Source organism: Lissotriton helveticus, chromosome 9 (assembly GCF_964261635.1).
Source record: "Lissotriton helveticus chromosome 9, aLisHel1.1, whole genome shotgun sequence".
In the NCBI taxonomy this organism is placed as follows: Eukaryota; Metazoa; Chordata; class Amphibia; order Caudata; family Salamandridae; genus Lissotriton; species Lissotriton helveticus.
In genome coordinates, this window is record NC_136070.1 from 405831422 (window position 1) to 405854901 (window position 23480).

The window sequence follows — 23480 nt, forward strand, 5'->3', positions numbered from 1 at the left end:
CTCTCCACCTCATCCATACGCATCTGTTTACTATACTGTGTTGTCAGGTCGTCACACGAGGAGGCAGAGTTCTCAGATACTGAGTAAAAATCTCCAGATTCAGCCTCATTAGCTATACCCAAATTCTCTTGAGTAGTAGGCTCCAGCACATGCTCTATATTATCTGAATGATGTTGATATTCTGCATTTTCTGCTATTATCTGACCTTTCTGAGTGGGAAATGGTGCTTTAACCGCCGGGTCTTCACTGCTGTTTACATGAATTAGTGAACAGTCAGTTTGTAGCTCCACAGTCAATTCCCCCTCAACAATACTCTCCAACGGTGCTGGCAGCTCCGCCTCATTTTCAATATAGCCATTAGCAATATCCAAAGTCGGCAAGGGAGTCTCATCCACGCCAGCTGTAGTAGCTGTAGTAGAGTCTAACAAGGAACTACTCCCCTGAACAGTTTGTGTGCCATGAACCTTCCCTTTTCGTTTCTCCTAAACTGCAGAGAAAAGTGCCGAAATAGTCTGTTTATTCTTATTTTGGTTTTCTATCTGTTTGTCAGTGGTCAAGACTGCTGCAGTTTTACTCACTGCAGCCACATTTATATCCTTCTCTTTCTCTTTCTCACCCCCTGCAGTGCTCGTCGTGACGTTCTGCTCCTGGCCCCGTTTCGCCCGAGCTCCTTTCGGCGGCATTGCAGGGAAAGCCTTCCAGCTGCCTTCCCTCGATTTTCGTGACCAGCGCTCTCCACTGAGCCAAGCTGCAGCACCTGTGGAAGGAACCGCCCACAAGGCTCGTCGAAGTCTCACCAGCGCGGAAACGATCAGCATCAGTGTCCGCTCTCCACAACTCTCAGAGCGGATAACTGCTTCACCCCTTCGCGCTCGTATAACTTGGCAGAAAACCGCAAGTGAGTCCTTGAGCGATGCAAAACTGAAGGAAGTCTTTCTCTGAAATTGTTTTCTCCCGTGACCGCTCAGAATCCACTTACATTACTTCGGCATCTCCGAACGCCCTCTTTCACCAGCACCTTTCGGGGTTATTTTTGTAAAAAGCTGCAAATGTTCCGTGGTTAGAGCATTACTAAGAAAGCCTGGCAAAAAGCAAATTTGTCTCTATTTTTTTCTTCAACGGCTCCCTGCTCCGTAGTAACTCCAAGACTCGGACTTGTGGGTCAGAAAGGGGAGGACCTGCTCACACGTCCGATCGGTCAAACCGTGCGGGCGCCATCTTGCCTCCCGTCTGAAGATTCCCCGTCTCTTCATCACTTGTCAATGCATAAACTGTCTTGAGAGTCTCAGTATCCATCACTACTAGTTTGCTGGTAGGTCTAGTGGAAGTACTAATTGATTCAGATAATTCTTGGGCTTTCGATAATTTGAAATGTTTCCTTAGTTTAAGCTTTCTAATAAACTTGAACACATCGATTCGAGTCTGAACATAGTCAAAAGAGGTTTTCGGACAGAATGATAAACCTAATGCTAGAAGTTGCAATTCAGCTTTCGTCAAAACGTCATCAGAGAGGTTCACCACCGTGTTATCAAGCTCATTATTAGTTTTTTGCTCCATTACCACCTTTTTCCCCTGCCACGTTTTGTGTATATATATATATATATATATATTCACTGAAAAAACCATAGGTTTCACACCAGTTATAGTTAGGAATTAGCATTTAAAAAACCTATTAAATTCACTGAAAAAACCATAGGTTTTACACCAGTTATAGTTAGCTGGAAGTTTTACTCGCATAAAACCATTGAAATTCCCATGTTATAAGTAGTTGGACTCACTATAACTTGCGCGTGCAATGCACTGCTGATGACGTCACATATTACATCACTCATGACATGGTCAGTGACATCACTGGTTTTATGCGAGTAAAACTTCCAGCTAACTATAACTGGTGTAAAACCTATGTTTTTTTCAGTGAATTTAATAGGTTTTTTAAATGCTAATTCCTAACTATAACTGGTGTGAAACCTATGGTTTTTTCAGGGAATTTCAATGGTTTTTTAATAGCAAATCTTTATAGGTATAAAAAATAATAAATTTTAAAACGAATTTTATATTGTATAATTATGTCAATTTTTAACAAAAAAATTGTATTTTTAACTCGGGGCGCTCCCGGGGCGCGTACCGGGGAGCGTCCAGTTTGCGCTATTCTCGTGAATGAAAACAACATCGTGACGTATCGCGTAGACGCGTGATGCGTCATATGACGCACAGTGTAAGCGCACCCGGAAGCACGCGTGCGCATACGATCGCGGCACGCCCTGGGGCGCGTACCGGGGAGCGTCCCGGGAGCGCTATTCCCACGAACGAAAACAACATCGTGACGTATCGCGTAGACGCGTGATGCGTCATATGACGCACAGCGTAATCGCAACCGAAAGCACGCGATCGCATACGATCGCGGAACGTCCTGACGCGCTTACGCTACGCACCCGCGGGCGCGCCCCGGAGCGCGACTACGGGCGCGCCCCGGGGCGCGTAGCGTAAGCGCGTCGAGTCATGTGACCAGAAAATAACACTTTCTATTGGTGCAGAACAGTTTTGGTTTCCAAATGAGTAAAGCCTGGGTCTTGTGATCTGAAAATAACACTTCTGATTGGTACAGGACAGTTTTTTTTCCCAAATGAGTAAAGCCTAGGTCTTGTGACCTGAAAATAACACTTCTGATTGGTTCAGGACAGTTTTTTTTCCCAAATGATGAAAAACCCCACCTTTCTTCCTAATTCTGACTTTGTCCTTTGACTGAGGAAGACCTGTTTCATCTATATAGACAATTCTTTTGTACTTTGAAATGGCTACTGTAGCAGCAACAGCTGGAGCATCTGCACCACCACCATCACCAAGAGGACCACCACAACAATACATTGGTGGTGAAGAAGAGGAGGAGGAGGAAGGGGAGGAGGAGGAGGGGAGAAGATGGCTGCCTGAACAAAATACCCCATACAAGCCAAAAGAACACATTGTATGGGAGTTTTTTCACTCCCAGAGGGCAAGAAAAAAGTGAATGCGGCCAAGGTAACTTGCCTAATCTGTGGCGAACAACTCTCAAGGGGCAATCCAGACAAAGAATATTCATTTGGTAATAATACCATGATTCGACATATGACCCGGAAGCATCCTAACAACTATTCTCGTGCAGAGATCAGGGAACTGGCCAGTCACCTCCCCCAGTGTTCAAGGACCAGCTCCAAAAGAAAGCAACCCACTCCATCGGGACCAGAAACAACGGAGATGATGCCTTGTATACAACCACGATTTGCAAATTTTAGAATCACATGTATTGCATGTCGCAAGCTCATCGCCTATGGTGAAAAGAGCATGAAGCTTGTCGTCCTTGCTGGTGACAATCACAAATGCCCCAAAGAACAGTAATTTTTTCCGTTTTTTGTTTTTTGCTCATGTTGAGCCATTTACAATTCCCTGTTTTTTGATTCTCCCCATAAAAAATACAAAAAAAATAAAACTGTTTTGAAAAGCCAAAAAAAGTACAAAATGTTCAAAAAAACATTAAAAAAATATAAAACAACAAAAAGAAGAAAAAAAACAGTTCTTTTTAGAACTACCTTTCATTCATAAAAAGAAACCTATATTTTTAATGAATCTCTGTCAATTTTTTTTTCTTAGGGTAAAGTACACTCCACGGTACGCTCCCCGGTGCGCGTACCGGGCGCTCCCCCCGCGAAAACCAAAAAAATTACAATTTTATTTTTTTACCCGAGGGACCCTTTTATGGCCCCCACATCAAACCTAGGGGGTCAGGGGGGGTCTATCCTGCCCCTTTTGGTTATTTCCCCCTTTGTTTTTACCACCTCTTGTGTCTCGATCCTACCGAGACACAAGATGGCGGCCGCTCCGGACTGTTTCGAATGTTTCCAGACACCCGAGAGCCAATCAGCTTTCCGTGCGCAAGTCGCGTGGCGCGCCCGGAGCGCTCCCCGGTGCGCGTACCTGGGCGCGGCTCTAGATATATACATTTTTTTGAACCTAAATTACTCAAAACCCTCTGGAGCACATATCTTGAGACATAGCAAACCCAGAAATGATGAAAGAGTGGGCGCAGTGTAATTTGCACTCGTCCAGACGACTGGTAGAAATACTAGTTAAATATGCCGAAATAGACAGGATTGTGCTCCAAGATCGTATAGAAAAACTAACAGCCGAAATCACTCTTTTGGGCCCTGCAGAGGAAGTAGCTAAGCTGAAACAAGAAATGACTGTACGCTTACAAAAGGAGGAAGATGAGATAAAGGAGTAGAAAGCTTTTAAGTTTCACCGGGACCGAGTGGACTACGAAAGCGGCCGCATTTTTACTTTCTCCAGACAATACGAAGCCATGAAATCATCAAAATATACAGCCACAACCTCACAAAAAACAGGAACAGCAGGACCAAGATTACCTGTGGGTGACTCCTCCCACGCTGACCTCGGCAGCAGAAAGCGAAACTGAGGGACATACAGCAGACCTGAGCCTAATCAAGCGAGGGTAACACCTGCACCGGCCGAAGAAATTAATTTTTTAGCCAAAGAACGGAGAGCGACTCACCACTCCAGGCTACAAAACAAACCAGCAGGCAGGGGAGAAACCACAGGAGGCGGCAAAGGAGAAAAGCAGGAAAACAAGCAGCCCGCTCGCGGAGGCTACAAGAAGAGCGGGAGGGGATGGTGGAGCCAGAGATTACCACCATTGAAGACAATAAAAGAACAGTAATCAAACTTTCGGAGGTAGAGTTGAACTAGGCGGAAATACAAATTCTAGCACTGGGCCTATCTTTTTGTAAAGAATCACATTTTGACTACCCTAACATTCAAATATACATTTATAAATTTGTGAGGAAGTTGAAACTTCAGAAATATCATGAAATGAGTGAAACAAAAACGGCAATAAATGCCCCAAATGTTAACACCGCAGCATCAGCAGCGGAAGTTTCATTATTGCAAGTTTTAACAGAGTTGCACCAGGAAAATACTAATGCAGAAACAGATGCCTTCTCGCCCACATCAATCATGAGTCCTTTGTCAAATGAAACCGTTATGATCTGTGACTGGGGGTAAATGTTTTGCCATTGTGCATCATTCCGTCCATCATCTTGTTTGTTTTACCGTAATGAAGAAAAACACTCCCTTCAAAAGAAAATCTAAATTTAGTCCTATTCTTATTATGGATGGGATTGATATTTTTAGTGAGAATGTGGTCAGTGAAATAAAAACATTAAATTACAGAATTTATAAGAACATGAGACAAATGTCTAGTAGCAATAGGCAATATTATCAACTGATCAACAAACTACAAAGTAACAAAAATGTCATCATAAGAAACTCTGACAAAGGTGGGAATGTAGTTTTGTGGGCAAAGAAGGACTATATGCAAGAAGCATTATTACAATTGAATGATCGATCTTGCTATCGGCTTTGCAATGCCATAACATCCAAAGAAAATGGCAATGATTTTTATACTAAACTGGTGGCTTGGAAGAGCTTGGGATTGTTAACTATGGACGAATATCAATTTATTAGGAATGACCATCCTATCGTCCCTAATATTTACTACATCCAAAAGATTAATAAAAATGCCTCCAAGCCCCCGGGAAGACCGATCATATCAGCCAGAGGAAGCCTCTTGGAAAATGCCTCAAAGTATGTAGAATTTTTTCTTCAAAATTGGGTACAAAATTTACCATCCTATGTAAGAGGTACTAGTGACTTTTTATCTAAAATTGAGGACTTTAAATGGAACAAACAATACTATCTCTTAACTTTAGATGTGTCTTCTGCGAATACTTGCATTAACCATAGAGACAGCCTTAGGACAGTAGAATTATTTTTTAGCAGAAATGGGAACACTTGTCCTGATCATGATGCCATGTTATTGAACATGATCAGTTTCTGTTTAAACAACAATGTCTTTTTATTCATTCAAGTCTTTTACCAACAAATGCGAGGAGTTGCAATGGGGGTCAGCTTCTCCCCCAGCTATGCCTGTTTATTCATGGGCTGGTGGGAGGAGCTGGTCCTCGGGGGTACGCACAGCAACATTTACTATAATCATGTAAAATTGTACCTCAGATACATTGATGATTTGTTTATCGTGTGGGACGGATCATGTGAGCAAGCTATGGAGTTTGTGAGGTTCATAAATGAAAATTATGTTAATCTTAATTTTACTTCTACCATCAGCAATTGCAAAATTAATTATCTGGATGTAGAGGTTATTGCAAATGGTGATACTTTAGAAACAAAGTTACACAGAAAAGAGACGGCAGGGAATTCTGTACTAAATTTTTCTAGTTTTCACCCCCGTCATCTTGTACATAGTATCCCTTATGGGGAGATGCTACGTTTAAAGAGAATCTGTAGCAATCACAATGATTTGGTTGAAGCACAACAACAGAGCAAAAAAAGATTTTTATCAAGGGGATATCCAGCTTTTGATGAGGCGATTAATAAAACTCAAGGCCTCAATAGACCTGACCTCCTCATTCAAAACAAAGCAAATAAAATAAGTCAAAAAACCGAATCTACCAAAAATTATCTTAGATTTATTACCACCTACAGTTCCCAAGAAAGAGCCATAAGAAAAATTGTACACAAAAATTGGTCTTTAGTCAAGAGTGATCCCATTATAGGTCACAACCTTCCAATTAAACCTGGTTTTGCCTGTAAAAGAGCCCCTTCCATGCACAGTATGCTGGTGTCTAGCAGTCCGGAAACATCCAGTCACGTAAATTGGTTGATGTCTCCCAATGGTTTCAGCAAATGCAAATCGTGTAAGGCTTGCAAATATGGTGTAAATAAAAAAAGCTACTGCACGGCCTTTAACACTCAGGAGGTACAAATCAACAAAACCCCTACATTGCAAGACAGAGTTTGCTATATATGTATTAGAATGTTCATGCCCTCTTAAATATGTGGGCAGTACAAAATTACCTGCCAGCAAACGAATCTTGCAACACATTAGAGCTATTTTAAACAGCGACCCAACTTACCCTGTCGCCAGGCATTTTCGTGAAGTTCACAATAACAATCTGGAACACTTTACTTACTACGTGATAGCCGTCATACCTAAAACTAAAAAAGGTGGTGATAGAGTATACCTTCTTCGAAGACTAGAAACCAGATACATTTTAAATATGGATAGTAAGACCCCTGGAGGTCCTAACAATACTGAAGATCTATATACCTGTTTATAAATGTAGTGACCTTTCCTTAATGGTCCCATGTCCTTTTTTAGTGCTGAAGTTTGCACAACTAATCGGTATACTGTATGAATAATTTAAAAAATATATATTTTTTCCTTTATTGTGTCCCACCCAGAATTAAATTTACATCTGAGTATTTAACTGTCAATTGCAGTTTAAATTCCTTTATGGGACTAAACCTACGGACAAAATAAGAGGCTGCCCAAACCACTAAACCAATTATAATATTGGCTTTTTACTTCATTTCACTTTCATGCACTTTATGGTTTAGTACTATTTTATGGATTTAATACAGGGTTGTTCCTTCTTTTCACAATTGTTCTTAATTGAAGAATGAAAACTGTTTAGACAGCTTTTGATCTACTCTTTTGCAACACCGTTTCATTTTTTAACATGGATAATATTATCAATTTTCTTAGGTAGAATATATGAACCAGGTTATTATATCAGAAAAAACCTAGGATTTATCGTAATATTTTATGCACCGCATTTATGCATTTATTAAACTGCTATCATATGTCAAGATATATAAACATGTATATTTATGGATCAATATATTTATTAGGTTTTTTTAAACATTTAAAAACTTTTTTAGAATTGATCATCAACAAACCAATTTTAGGGGTTATTATCCGCATTGCGGTTTGTGATTTTGTAATATACATATTTATTACTATTTATTTTTTTAGTGATGAATGTATTTCTTGACTTTGTGACAACGAGACATTTTTAAATAATTAAGTTTGATTAGCAGTGGTGGCAAATACAGATAAATTGCTGGTTGAAAATGATTGAACAATTATTTATTTTTTCAAAATAATATGTAGATATATGTTCCTTCTACCATTGACTAAATGAAATATTTTTTCCATGTTTATTATCACGTGCATAAGTGCTACAGTATAATTGGTCTATTCACCTTACTGGCGTTGTCATGTGATCAAGGTCCTTGGGGGAGCGAAACGCGTAATGGCAGAAAATAAACCAGCATTCTAAGCACTGATGCTGTGATATCGTTCTTTCTGAGGATAAAACTCAGAACCATGTTATTATGGGCAGGGGATTTTAATTTAAATCTGTGCAAGTTACATGCAAAATGGGTTTGTGGTTTAATGAACCCTGAGGAGGAAAATCTTACTCACTTCTCACATACTGTTTACGGATGCATTAAATAGCCTTATTTTAAGTCTTTCCCTGGCCTCAGTGAGTGATCTGGTAAAAAGTATAAATGAAGAAAGTTTACTACCCACCTTTATGGGATTCAATGACGGCAGCACTATTGATTCTAGTTTAATGTCCCATGACCTGGTCCCCTACACCCAGGATGTTATGGTCCATCCAAACTGCCTGAGTGATCATAATCCGTTAGTTCTATCTCTGAATATTGAGGTAAAACCTACAGATATTGATAAGCAAAGAGGTAAGATAGTAACAACCAGAAGGGGATTCATTGTGAAATGGGGCAAGGTAATCCCTGCTCTTTTCTTGAAACAATTAGTTTGTAAACACACACTCCTTATCTCCATCTGACTTGCAGAAGATTCTGTAGGCTAGAACCTACAAGTAGGTTTTGAAAAGTATGCAGTGCCATATCCCGAAACCTTATCATGGATATACCCCAAAGGGAAAAACCTTTCTTTAGGTGGATTAAAGCCGAATGTACGACAACCCATAAAAAACTGAAAACCCTCCTGCAAACCTCTCCTCGACCAGTAGCACAAATCAAATTTGCCAGACGGCAACATTAAGAAGACTAGAAGAGAAGAAATGGAGATTAGGAAGCAAGAGTGGAATGATCTACAGAAAGCAAGCTTATTAAAAGATAGTATGATCTTTTGGAATATAGATTAATAGGCCCTAATTCTCAGATTCCAGTGCCCCTAAAATAGAGATAGTGATCCCGCAGATAAATGTGTGGCGCATTTTACGACTATTTTCAATTCAGAAGCCACTCCCATTGTTCCCCTAAATACCGATATAGCACAGCATAGACTTGAAATTTTGCCTGACTCTTTACATTTTGAGGTTAGGAAAGTGGAGGTAGCAATAAAAAAATATACAGTGGGGAAAGTGCCAGGCCCAGATGACATACCACCAGATGTTTATAAATCAAACAGATTTGTGGGCTCCACTTTTCACAAATGTTTTTAGAAATGTTGCTAGGTGTTACATCCCCGAATCGTGGAAATCGGCCATCATTGTCCCAATCTATAAAAAAGGAGACAGGACTTCACTGACATTTTACAGATCCATCTCCTTAATCGACCCACGCATAAAGATTCTTGACAGAGTCTTACTAGAGCGCCTGGAAAATCTGGCAACGGATAAAGAAAATACTGTCAAACTTGAAATTTGGTTTCAAGTCAGGGGTAAGCACAATTGACCAATGCCTAAACTTGTATTTAATAGCAAGCAAATATGTCTCAGCCAAAAAAGGATCACACAATATGGCCTTCATCGAATTATCTACTGTTTCCGATCTAGTTAATCGTGTCAAACTCTGGACTTCGATGGAGGAGCTGGGGGTGTAGACAGATCTCCTAGTGTTACCTAAATGTTTACATCAGGACATGACTGTGAGAGTGCACAATGGACTCTGGGGTGAAATTATCCCCCTGATAAAATCTACGCGAGGAGATAGGCAAGGATGTATTCTAGCCCTTGTCTTATTCCTGCTATTTATAAACTTCAGTGCTAAACATCTGGTCAATTTAGGTAACAACATTCCTAATATGGAGGGGGGGCACCAAGTCCCTATTCTATTGTATACGGACTATGCTGTGCTGTTGCATGAATGGCAAACAGTCTGCAAATATTATTGGATGTTTAATAAAGCTGTATGTCTACAATAGATCTTAAAATCAACTATGGTAAATCCTTTGTTATGACACGAGGGCCACGAAATACAAAACTAAAACTCATATGAGGAGGAGCGCAATACTGGAGAAAGTACAACGTTTCCATTATTTAACGATTTTATTCAACTCTTCCTTGGCTTGGAGATATCTTTTAATTGTTAGGGTAATTATTTTAAAAGTAACATTGAAGCAATATTTAAATTTACACACAAATTAGGACAAAAACCTGTTATTTAGATTCACACAGAAATTAGGACAAAAACCTGTTAAAGAGATACTCCATCTCTATAAAACGAAATGTGTTTCAGCAGGATCATATGGTGCCGGCCTCTGAGGACATACAAATGTATACCTTTTACAAAAAGTGCGAAACTCCTTTTTGAGGAGATTATTAAAGGTTTCCCAAGGTACGACAAACATATTATGCCATAAAGAACTTGGCCTTCAATATTTGACAGATTGTCTTTGCCTCTCTGCTTTATTGCTATGGGTTAAGGTATGGTCCAATCATGAGGCCTCTTTGGTAGGCGCATGCATATCTGATTGTCTAGGTTGGTTGAGACCCCCTGGCTGCTCTACCTAAAGAAGTCTTTTGAATCGTTAGGCTTCAAAGAACTGTATCTAAATCACTGCTCAAATATAAAGCTAAGGAAAGCACAAAGCATACCTTTGCTAGTAAGATATGTCCCACTAGTGACAACAAACGATATAGAACCATACTTGACCTGGGTCACGAACCCTCTTTATAGGCAGTACGTATCCATTTTTAAATTTTGTAAAATCCACCTTGTAGTAGCCTTTCCAATCTAAAACTGTTGGTCTTGCTATTGATCGTTGTTTAGGTGTGACCAACTATCTGCACAAACATATGCCATTTGTTCCTGTTTTGCTCTTTATATGAAGCCCCAATGCAAGAGTTTGTAATACCTATTTTACCGGAACTGAATTTTAGATCTCATGTGGATGGCCTACACTATTTACAGCACCTGGAAAATGAAGATGTTTGTTGGACAGTCTTTTTTTTTAAAGGAAAAGTTTGGCACTTAGAAAGAGGCATGAATGGCTCAGTGAATAGTACATTCTTTGTCCCATTGTAGGTGTATTTCTTGACCCTGAGTCAATGGGCTCCTGCCTCAGCATTGCAGCATTCACGGTCCCAGTGCTCTTATGTTGCTGTCCCAATGCACAAGTCCTCCTCCACTTCCGTATGTTTCTGTCTGACACAGTAGGTGTAGATCCCTCTATCAGTTACCATGATGTCCATGTTCGTTTGAGAATAATGCGGTTGTGGGGGTGTCAAGTGTGTTCAGTGAACCAATCTATCAGGGTCGGTGTATTCCCTGACCTCTACATATGTCTCCCTATTGCAGTGTATGTGTCTCGTTGTTACAGTGTAAATGACAGTGTATTTGACACCCTGTTCCAAAAATTAAGTGATCTATGTGGACAATGGAATGCTGCTGCAGATGGGCATGAATGTTTTGTAGGGTTCATGACTGTTTCCATATACTACGATTACCAAAATGTAGCATTTCTTGTGGCTAAGGAAAACATAAGATCATAGCTAGGAATACACAGAACTTAAGACAACTTTACAAGTCATCATCCCAAAGGGGGGCTGAGCCTTTCCTTCAGTTTGACAGTTTAGAATAACAAAGCAATGACATCTTCATCACACCTTAGAAATCAAACCCAGGGCAGATCTGAATGAAGCTTCTGCTCTCACAGACTGCCAATCAGAACAGCTCACAGTTTGCTAAAATACAGTAGAAAAGTATGCAGGAAAGGAAAAGTACAATAAATAAGAGATACAAAGTAGGCTTTGAAGTCAGAGCGTTTAACACAAGCACATTGAGCTTCAAAGAGCTATTTTTAGTAAAGCTGTTGATGTATAAAAACTTACCATCCTGTGAAGTTTCTCTTCAAGCTCCTGATTAATTCTTTGTAGGGACAGGTAGTTGGTCTGTATCCTAGAAAACAGATTGTGCAATGCGGTTAGCGTTTGATCTGCCAACTTGAGAGTTTTTATTACCACTGACTTTTCTTGAAAGCTGCTTAATTCAGTTTGTTGTTAGTTCGATGCATTTGTAACATGGGTCACACAAGTGCAGTAACTTTGTGTTTATAGTGTGAGAGAAAGTAGATCATTAAGCATCATTAAACATCATTCATTGTAGAAATAAGACATCGAGCTATATATACTTTACATTATTACGCAGGGATGAAAACACTAGGCGAATCATCGGAAACTTCAATGGCTGCTATTCTGTTTCTGTACATCATTAGCTATAGGATCAGTTGGTGAACTCGTTGCTGAAGCTGTTGAGTGCTTGGAACAAGATTATACCAGGCAATCTAGGGAGTTAAGGTTGAAGCCATGGGAGCTGAGCGGATTTAAATACTTCTCCTTCTGCCCCAAATTGGTGGTATGAAATTATGATTTATTATGGCTAAAGCTATGAGCGAATGATTCATTTATGTTACTTTGTTTTTGTACTTCAAACATGTAATATGGTTTATCATTTCACGTGAAATAAATATTGGGAGGAGAGCGGTATGTTTTATTTGCGATGAGGGAAAAGCAGGCAAAATATGAAGCAAGCTTTCATTAAAATGAGCACGACTAGATTATTGGAGTCAGCTCCCAGTCCGGGGAGCAGGAGCAATAGGACCTCATCATTGTTCTGGAAGTTAGATGTCTGATTTAGGAAGAAGACTAAGCAATCTCGATGAAGACTGACTTCATCCTAAAACAATCTGAAACTGACTGACAAAGTGCAGGTTGTTTACATTGTGTTGAGAATGACAAAAGCGAGAAACATTTATAAAGAGGAATTTATAGGCGATGAATCTTGGCGTAAAGAACACTGGTTATTATGTGAGGACTGAAAAAAGATATTGGGTGGTAAAAGGAGAAAAAAACATGAGCTTTTTCATCTTTTTGCATGATTAATTCAACAGCTTCCGCTCAGCGGGAGGCAGGAAGCTTGTCATTTGCTAGAGTTTCGTTGTAAATATCTATAATTGGCTATAACAGAGTAAAGTTAATTGCTTTGTAAAAAGCCAGGACATATATCCTGGTAATTGCCTTATGCCACTTGACATTTCTTTAATTGTTCAACCAGACACCAGCCAATAAGTTCCCTCTTTCAGCAGCTCAGACCATAAACATAGTTGTGATAAACCACGCATTTACTCCCATCCTGTTCAGAAATCATATATATGAAGTTATATTGGGCCAGATGTGCCATCTAACTTGGTGTCTGTGCTGCAGTATCAGCAGTCTGTAAGCATTCAAGGTAGGGTGCTAGATATACCACCGGAAGTGGGCCGAAAGATTCAGATTTTTGCCTCTTCAGCACTGATTAGGAAAAAGGAATTGAATCTGTGCCTCTTGATCAATGGCTAGCAATGAAAGGATGGGGTAACACAAGAGATTAAGGGGCAGATGTATCAAGCGTTTTTTTTGTCGCAAACGCTGCGAATCGCAAACTAGCAGCGTTTGCGACAAAAAAACGGGAAACGGTATGTATCATGCAAAAAGCCTCGCAATTTTAAGGAATTTTTAAGGAATTGCAAATTTTGCGATTCCTTAATATTGCGTAAGCATTTAAGAAAACGCAAATTGCGATTTCTTAAATGCTATTTATGAAGCATTTCAGTTTTGCGAATTTAGGCTAAGAAATCGCAAATTACCACCAATTTGCGAATTCTTTTACAAATGCACTTTTTGCAATTTGTAAAGGTGCCATGTGACGCTCATACATGTCCTGCTGGAGATTTTCAATTTTCATAAATACGACTAAGTCCAGACATAGAAATCTTCAATCATTACCAGTGCTGGAGACCTACCCCATCTTTTGTAGCGCATGATCTGTGTCTGTCAGACTGAGCAAAGGTCAGTCTGACAGGTCTGTTGTGTTTCGTAGGGTACCCCAATATAGGCTTGAGTAGTCACCTGATCCTTCACCTACATTTACCTTACCATTGTACTACATAACGGTTTTTGGTATTAACCTTTTACCTACTTAACCCCTTCGAGGCGGATGACGAGCTCAGCTCGTCATGAGTTACGCCTCTCGTACGCTCATGACGAGCTGAGCTCGTCATGCACCGCTGCTTTTTTAAAAACCCAGCGCACAGCAGAAATGCCTTTAGCACGCATGCGGTTAAGCGCTGCATAATTGTCATGTGTTTTTTCCCCGAAAACTGGCCTCATTAATGATGCATAAGGATTCTCAGAATCACAGCAGGATTACCATCTTCTGCATAATAACTATTTATAAGGGTCATCCCTTCCATTATCCTCAGCTGACCTGACACAGCAAGGTAGAACCCTGAGGGTACCTTTTGGGTATATATACACCATATCTTTACTGGGGCAGGCAGAGGAGAAAGACTTCCATGCTGAAACACTGAAGCAAGATGCTGAGGTTCCAGCTCGCAATGGTCTGACATCCCTTGTGGGGTGTCCATCTCTAGACCAAGACGGGGTCCCACAGTCTCTCACTTTAGGTAATGGGGTTGGCTTTAGCCTAGGGGGATTCATGGCTCAACACCTACAAACCCCTTCCTCAGAATTACCGGATGTTACAAAGAATACACTGGATAGATGGCTACCTTTTGACATAACGTCATTTAAAGATACCCTGAATAGTATCAAATCAGGCTCTCCTAAGGACCTTTTTCCAATTTCAATAAAAAACTGGACCCTCTGATCCTGAAATGGATTATGGACCTTCTCAATGCCTCACTTGCTGAGACAAAAATACCTGCCAATTGGAAACATGCGATGATCCTTCCTTTGTTGAAAAAAGCAAATTCTGACCCAGAGGTTCCTTCTAATTTCCGTCCAGTTTTGCTGCTCTCCGCCTTCTCAAAAATTTTAGAAAAACATGTTAACTGCCAACTGACCCAATTCGTGAACTGCCGAAATATTCTGTATTCGTCTCAATCGGATTTCAGATCCGGATTCTCAATGGAACTCTACACTTCTGGGAGTTACGGAAACCATTCGCCATCAACTGGATGGAGGCGATACAGAGGCACTCATCTTGTTACATTTAAGTGCCGCTTTTGACACCATATCACATGAGACTCTTATTCAAACTCTTAATTCTAAGGGTATTGGCGGCCTTGCACTGAAATGGTTCGCATGCTTTTTAACTAATCGCACATTCCAAGTGTTCTCTTCAACATCCAACTCCAGATCACACGTCTCTTCTGATAGAGTTCCTCAGGGTTCGATTTTAAGTCCTTTACTTTTTAATGTTTATATTAGCCCCCTAGCTGACATAGCAGAGGAAGCTGGACTTACGATATTTTCTTATGCAGACGATACCCATCTTTTTTTGCAGAGTTTTATATAGCGCGAACTAGACCCGAACTGAATCAGGTATTAGAGCGCTTTACATAGCACCAGTTACGTTACATGAGGACACGCATTCATTTTAGGCACGGGGAGATTAAGTGATTTGCCCAGAATCACAGGAGGTTTTTGGCATTGTTACCGAGACTCGAACCCAGATCCCCAGGTCCGAGGTCGAGCGCCCTAGCCGTTAGGCTAACTCCTCTCCCCATCTTATTTTCTCACTTCGCCTAATAGCACCGCTAAATCACCATCCCTTAAAATAGGCTTACAAAATATTGCGGGATGGATGCACGCAACTAAACTTAAATTGAATGGAAAAAAAACGGAACTCTTGATTTTGGGCGGCAATAAAGATCTTTGGGGACCCCAACATTGGCCTCACCAAATGGGTTCCCTTCCGCACCCTCTCAATCTGTCCGTAACTTGGGTATTATAATAGATGATCAGTTGACTATGCGTCAACAAGCAATTAAAGTTGCGTCAATATCTTTTACCATTTTAAAATGGTTAAAAAAGATCTTATGGATGCTGCCTTCTACAACACAGAAAACGGTTGTCCAGGCCCTGATCATCTCAAGATTAGACTACTGAAATATCCTGTACTTAGGGGCAAACAAGGATGTAATCCGTAGGCTACAAGTGGTCCAAAATTCGGCAGCTAGACTCCTATGTCAGCTACCTTGAACAGCCTCCATTTCTAAGTCACTCCGGGACCTACACTGGCTAAGAATTGATAATCGATCTAAATTTAAAGCTCTGTGTTACATGTACAAAATCAATGCCTGCACGGCCCCTCGTTATCTGAGCACCCTGGTTCACAAATACAAGCCGACTTGTGCCCTTAGATCCTAAAGCAAGCCAAATTTGTGACCCCTAGATTCAAACTGACCCCTATAGGCGGCCGCTCTTTCTCTTTGCTCGCTCCTGCTCAGTGGAATTCAATGCCTCTTTCACTTCGCTTGGAACAAAACTATATCAAATTTAGGAAAGGCAACAAAACTTGGTTATTTAATATATAGTTTTGTCTCTCTTGTTCCTCTGTTGTTTAGCTTGTGTTCGTAAGGCGCCGGGAAACCTCCGGGTAGCTGTTGCACCCTATACATTTAAATATAATAATAATAATAATACATACTAGGTACACCTAGGTACACCTAGGTAGGGTTGCAACGTAGGAGTACGCATCATTACTGTCTTGTATTTATAAACCTGACTGTATTCATTGTTTAAGCACTATCTTCCATCCTTTTACTCTGTTTGAGCTTATAACCATTTAAATCTGTTTCTGTCTTATGGTTGTTTCAGCACACCTATTTTGCACTAGAATGACAATGGTTCAATAAATGTTTATTGAAAACGTCCCCACCGTTTATTCTGAGTATCTCTCTGAGACAAAGTGAGCATGAGTGACTGAGTGAAAAGTACTGTACTGTTTCCATGATCCCTGATGGGACAGAGTTGTCATGTTCGATAGTTGCCAAGAATTATTCTCTCCTTGGTAAGAGGAGTTTACAGTGGCACTGTGAGCTAGCTGGTATACAGGCGCACATACCCGGTGGGAGTGTCTGGAATCAGTCTGGACACCAATCCCATAGTCTATGTTGTTTAAACATGCATAGATGTCTGGAGTGGGAAGGGAAAATTCCGCTGCAGCTGAGTAAGCATATCCTATTTATTGGCTGTAGGTTTATTCAAGCTTGAAGGTCAAATAGTTCCTATTAGGCATAAAACCTTATCTCAGTTTCCTTGAAAACATTTTCAACAATGGCTGATGAAGACCTCACTGCGCCAGCACGTGCAAATGTAGTGGAGGAAGGAGAACTAGAAGGCAAAATAAACATTTCAGAAAATGTCAGAACTGAACTTACTTTAAAACTGGCAGACTATGGAGTCACATCTAGAGGTGGGACAGTAACCTTCATGATTGAGGCATACAAGTCTTACAGAACAGAGGTATTCTATTCATGGGTTAAGTTCCCACCAGAAGATGCACGCACAAACACATTTCATTCTTACACTGATGATGAAACGGGGAATATTGTCCATACGAGGACATTGAAGTTCCGCTCACCTACCAGGAGCACATAAACTGGTTTAAAGGCGCACTCCCACACACAAAAGATAAAGTAAGACTCAGTCCGCTTGGCAGAGATGAAGCGACCTGGCCGGTCCTAGCGGCTTGCACACCGCATCCAGACATTGACTCAATGCCAGTAGCAGACTTATATCCACGACATAAAGAAATAAAACTTTACAGAAACCTGACACATTTTGTGATGAGAACACTTACACTTCAGCCAACAAGGGCTACACCAGCAGGACTAATTCAAGAGTCCGAAACTAAAATAACTCTAAAAACACTACACACAATTATGGGTAAAACGCCCACTAGACGTGAACAAATGCCATTCTGGATAGCTCAGAAAATACCACAATTAGAGGCAGGGCTCCCACACATAAGCCTTCAATAAAAACACAGAATGCTCAAAGTCTGCTTGCCAATGGGGATAGCTCGCAAGGTAGAGGATTGTACCTCTTCGGGTACAGTTTTCGCTGCCATATATACCAGAGCTCATGGTATCCGTTCAATAGCAGTAATACCAGATGTATTAAGACAAATACAGAATGAGTATGGAGCAGAAACCTGCTCTGAACTTAGGGATTAAATTGTTAGGACATTTTGCCCAGGTATCAACTATAATATTAGCAAACATAAATGCGGAGGCAGCAGCAGTGGCAATTCACCAATGCCTGAGGGATTTCACTCCTAAACAACAGGAGCATGAATTACCTAAAATTATCAAAGATACCTATGCCGAATTAGGTAGATAGTTTGGGAGCTAGAGCAACAAAACCTCAACTCGTGGGTGAACCTGAAAAGGATAACACCAAGAAACATGACAGGTATCAGGACACTGATACACATTCCTCTTATTCCTTTCAGGGTTCATTAAAAAGCTCTGAGAGGGAAGGATGGTCAGAACACAGACAAGAAGAACAGAATTAACACATCCAGTTGGAAACACCTGATACAAGGAGAAGTGTCCCTCATCGGTTACAAGAGCTAACACTCCAAATGGAGGGGGAGAAACCCAGGAAAATTAAAGTTCTTTTTTGAGAGAACATGACTTTTGGCTATGACATCCTTTTGGCTGAAAATGATTGGCTGCCAGAGATTCTTATGGAGTGTCCAAAGGGAGAAACGGTAATTTTACTGGCTTTTTCTGACCTTGTTACAATATACTTAAAACATTCATACAAACAGGAGTGGACAGTAGCACTTGCTCCAGCACTATATCACAACCATGTAGGATGGAATGCTGAGTCACCTCACCAAGTAATCCCAATAAAAAATAATCCAACTCCACAGAGATACTACCCTATTAAACAAGAAGAGAAAAAAACAAGTCAGGGAGATCTTAGATCAACTTGAATACCAAGGTGTAATAGAAACTTGTACCTCTTCAATGAATAATCCTTTATTTCCTGTAATGAAACCCGATAATTCATACCATCTAGTTTTAGACTACAGACATCTGTACACATGCACAAAGACATTTCCAGTACGGAATACACACAGTGCCACATTACATTTTTTTTAAAATATGTTTTATTGATCATTTAACCTACAGTTACATCACTGTGAGCACATTTCAATGAGGAGGCATAAATCAGGCTAGCATGTGTATGACATATGAAAACAATAACGGCAGTTATCATTCCGGTTATTACAATCGCCACATAACTGGGCCGTTGGCATCAGTGGGAAAACCGGCAATGTAACCAGATAACATTCCCTCGTTACACCTCATTGCATGTAGCGTCATCTATCCCACTAGAGTACCCGGTTCATCATGTCGTCCAGGGTGCGCCCACCGTGCGTTGCCCTCTATGCTGCCCACCACTCCATACTGTGTGTCACGGTGTGATGTTTCCCAGATAAGGGACCTCTCCGGGCGGATCGGCCGCTTAGCTCGGTATGGTGATGCTGTTGTCTGTGAGCGCTTTATGGCCACTGTCGTATGTCAGCGTGTGGAAAATGACAATGTATATGTACATAAGCGGCGTTCATTTGTGTTCACCCTCGCCACTGTTGAAGGTAAAGCGAAAGTCACGAAACAGTGGCCCCGCCATCTTGTCCCCTTTTAGGCCCCATCACGAACATAGATAGTAGCCATTTTTGTGTCATGACCTCTCTGCCCACTGCCAATAGCCTGCCTCTCTCTCTCTCCCACTCCCCAACCTCGCGAGTATTCCCCCGCGCCCTGCAAGCCCCCGGTTTCTCCTGCGCGGGCCATAAACGCACCTCTAAACATGACCCAGCCTCCGTGCTGAACCCCTGCCCCCTCGCTCTTTCATCCCACCCATAGAACAGACCCTTTCGGTAACCTCTTCCTCCCTGCCCGATTGCCCGGCCTGATCCCAGGCCATCACCTAGCCTAACAGATGCAGTTTATTGCTTCCTACAGTAGGACCTCGCCTCACATCAGAGGAGCGGTGATTAATGAAGGCCTTCACACCCCTAGATCTGACCGACACCCCTGCATTACTCCCAGGAACACCCTTCCTCTCTTCTGATGACCCCCCCCGGCTACACCTGGCCTCCCGACCCAGTCCCAAGTCATAAAACTAGGTCTCGTGGATATACCCCCCCGGGCCCCGCATAGCAAAACGTGATCTTATCGCCTGCCCAACCTTAGATCAGACTACCCCATCCTACCCTCGTGTCCTGTTGGAATGTCTGGCTGCAGATTGCAATCACATGTTACATTTGGGAGGGGAAAACAACATCAGAGCGGCCGGTATGGGAATGGGCCTGGAGCTGGGATCCCAAACATGCCCTTTTTGTACTTCAAAGTGTCTTTATTGCAATAAGGAATGTTTGTGCATCATAAACCTGTGTATAAAAGACGGAGCCGTAGAGAAACTTTTTAGAGCACCTCGAGAAGATACCCTGTTGTCTGATTTGACGTGTTCTGTTCCGTCGGAAATAAACTCCTGATTCCTGCCTTCCAGTCTCCAGAGCCTGCCTCTTTATTTGATAATCGTGAGTTGGGTGAGAAGCGGCTGACGCCGGGCAAACCTTGAAAGGGGTAATCGACCTGATCTGCCTGAACCCTTTGTTTTACAATTGGCGTCCCAAACGTGGGGCCCATCAGCGACACGTGGATCCAGTGGGAGTGGTCCCAACGACAGAGTGAACGACTGCAACGATCGGGAAGAGCTCCTGCCCGATAGACCCTTGTCTGGCAGCCGATCATCCGAACTTCACTGGTTCCGAGCAGACCTCTCTCGAGTGATCTACGGTCCTGACTGGGAACCATCAGGAGTGCCACAGCAATTACGGAGAATAGAGGACGATCGGGCGCTGGAAACGGAAGACGAGAAACTGTCCATGCGGTCCGGGTAAGGTCGTGTAACACGACGAATTGCAAATTGATTGTTTGATTGTCATTGGAAAATACTAGTATTACGCATTTGATTGTTGTGTTCTGAGAGATTCCCTGTCTGCAAACGGGGAAGGATAGGAGTATTCTCCCTTTGCAGATAGTGAAGGGTGGGTAGCGCAGGCTTTTGCCCCCGTTGTAACCCGTCGCGCCTACTTCCCTCTCCATTCGATTGATTGTTACCCAAACATTTATTGTTTTGGAATTTGGTTCTCTTTGGATCATTCTCTATTTGCAAACAAGCACGGAGTCGCCATACTCTGTTTAGTCTTTGCAGATAGTGAAGGGTAGGTAACGCAGGCTTTTGCCCCCGTTGTAATCCGTCGTGCCTATTTTTATCCCCCACTGATTGATTGTTTGACCGGACATTAATCGTTCGGAATTGGTTCTCTGAAAGGATCTTCTCTGCCTACAAACAGGGAGGAACAGGAAGACCTCTCTCTTTGCAGATAGTGAAGGGTAGGTAGCGCAGGCTTTTGCCCCCGTTGTAACCCGTCGCGCCTATTTTTAATCCTCATTTGATTGATTGATTGTTTGTCCGAACACTGATTGTTTGGAATTGGTTCTCTCTTTGGGTATTCCCTATTTGCGAATACTTTAGAATAGACATTTTCTATCTAGTCTCCGCAAAGTAGTGAAGGATAGGTAGTGCAGACTTTAGTCCCCGTTGTAACCAGTCATGCCTATCTTCTCCCCATTGTTCAGTAGTTGGTTCAGCCCGGACCATTTATTAGAGGTAGACCATCTGGCTCCACCGGAGGACACCCCTAATAAAAAGGACATATATAAAGAAAAATGCGGATTAGCCGCTGTATCGTGCTAGCAAATTAAAGAACATAAAAATCGTTAGGAAAAGCAAAAGGAATCGAGCAACATCAGTAGGCCACTGATGAGATCTCTTTTCGACCTCGCTGAAATGGAAACATTAGGAACAACCCCTCAGGAAATATGAAACTAGTGAGAAGAGCCGAACTCGACGCTATGACTGCAAGACAGCTCGGCTCCACCGCCCACCCCGCCCAAATAACGACAAACCCTAGGCAAATATTAGAAATATACAACACTCCAGCAAGGGAACATGTTAAAACGTTTTATTTTACAACTATATATTAAACAACTATTTACATGGCAAACAGCTGCAACACCAAACCCACAATGCAATTCGCTGCCTGCTTGACGCCGTTCCTGTCCCTCCTTCCTCAAAGTAGCAATGTTGGGCTACTTTGGGCTACTTTTTAGTAGGTTTTTGGGCGTTAGAAAGTCTACAAAAGCCATCAGCTGGCGAGGTTGCGTTGGTGGCGGCCTGGGGTTGAGGACCATTGCGCAAATAGCCCGGAGGCGACACCACGCGCCGAGGCCTGCCCCCAGGATGTATCAGCGTTCCGCTCGACGAGCCCCGCGGTTGACTGACCGGGGGACCCGCTCCTGTGACCGTGGTAAAGAGCGGCTGGCCGCCATAGGCCGGAGAAGTTGCGGGGTGAATGGCCCGGCCCAGAATGAACTGGTCCTCCCATTCCCTTCTTCTCCCGGCGCCTTGCAGGCCACGGGGGGGGGGATGTCTTGCATATGCCTCCGCCCCCCCCCCTCTTTCATCGCCTGGTCCAGCCATAACGAATGTCAGCGAGACGGCGTGGGGTGCACTGGGAGGGAGAGGCGGCGCAGACGAGCCTCTCCCACCTCCCCAGGTGGAGGCTCCTCAGCTGCACCCCCAACGCTCCACGCACCCGGCAAAGGGTTCGTCCACTCTTGCGGTGCAGCGACGCTCCACTCACCCAGCAGGGTCTCGTCCACTGCGGCGGTGCAACGACGCCTCGCCCGGCAGGATGGAATCCGTCTGCTCTTTCGACCCAGTGACTGCCGGTAGCTGCAGAACTCCTAAAAATGGCTGTCGACTCTGCGGGAATGAGCCTGGCGTGCAAGGATGGCCTGGTCGCTGGCCAGCTAGAAAAACGAGTCCTCCGTCCAGAAGCGTTCTCCTCAGCTTTGAAGATTCTACGAGAACTGCAGGGGCCCCAGGCCCCCGATGGGGAACGACTGCCATGATTGCCCGCAGAACGACCAAGACGTAGCCACGAGACGTTGGCGCCCTCATGCTGGCGCCAGCCTCAGTTTTGAATGACCAAAAATACTGCAGACTACCGATTTGATCAGTTCCGGTGGAACATCAGTATGACCCGGTAGGAAAGATTGTTGCCCCCTCCCTTTTCTTTGATTGATGGTTCATGTCACCGGTCCCTTCTTTTGCCCCTTAACGAAACTTCTGGACTGCCGAAAGAGGTTCTGGTCCGACCACGAGTTGGTGGAGACATTTTGACTATACTTGGACCCACCTGACCCCACCCAAAATGGCGCCGGTACAAACGAAACCCGCAACTCCCTGTTGTGTTCCGGATGCTCAGATTTGATATCATGAGATATGTATGCAGTTTTTTTGAAGCACATGGCGGGAGGGGATGAGTATTGATTGAACATTCCGACAATGATTTGATATTAAGTTCTGACGCGTCATTGATTACAGTATTATTGAAAGTTCGAATTTTCAACACTTATGGTACTTGCCCACAATGAATTTTCGATATAATTTTATTGCACTTATCGTACCTTGATGAAA

The 23480-nt window shown here is 42.5% G+C and overlaps 1 protein-coding gene across 3 annotated transcripts in view; it reads right to left on the minus strand.

Moving 5' to 3' along the window:
• Positions 1-23480, minus strand: part of BEGAIN (brain enriched guanylate kinase associated) — a 951845-nt gene that overhangs the window by 454040 nt on the left and 474325 nt on the right. For all 3 annotated transcript variants that reach the window (XM_078662071.1, XM_078662070.1, XM_078662069.1), the window contains one exon: positions 11958-12024. In XM_078662071.1, coding sequence (XP_078518197.1) covers positions 11958-12024 — 67 coding nt within the window. The remainder of the gene's footprint in view (positions 1-11957; positions 12025-23480) is intronic.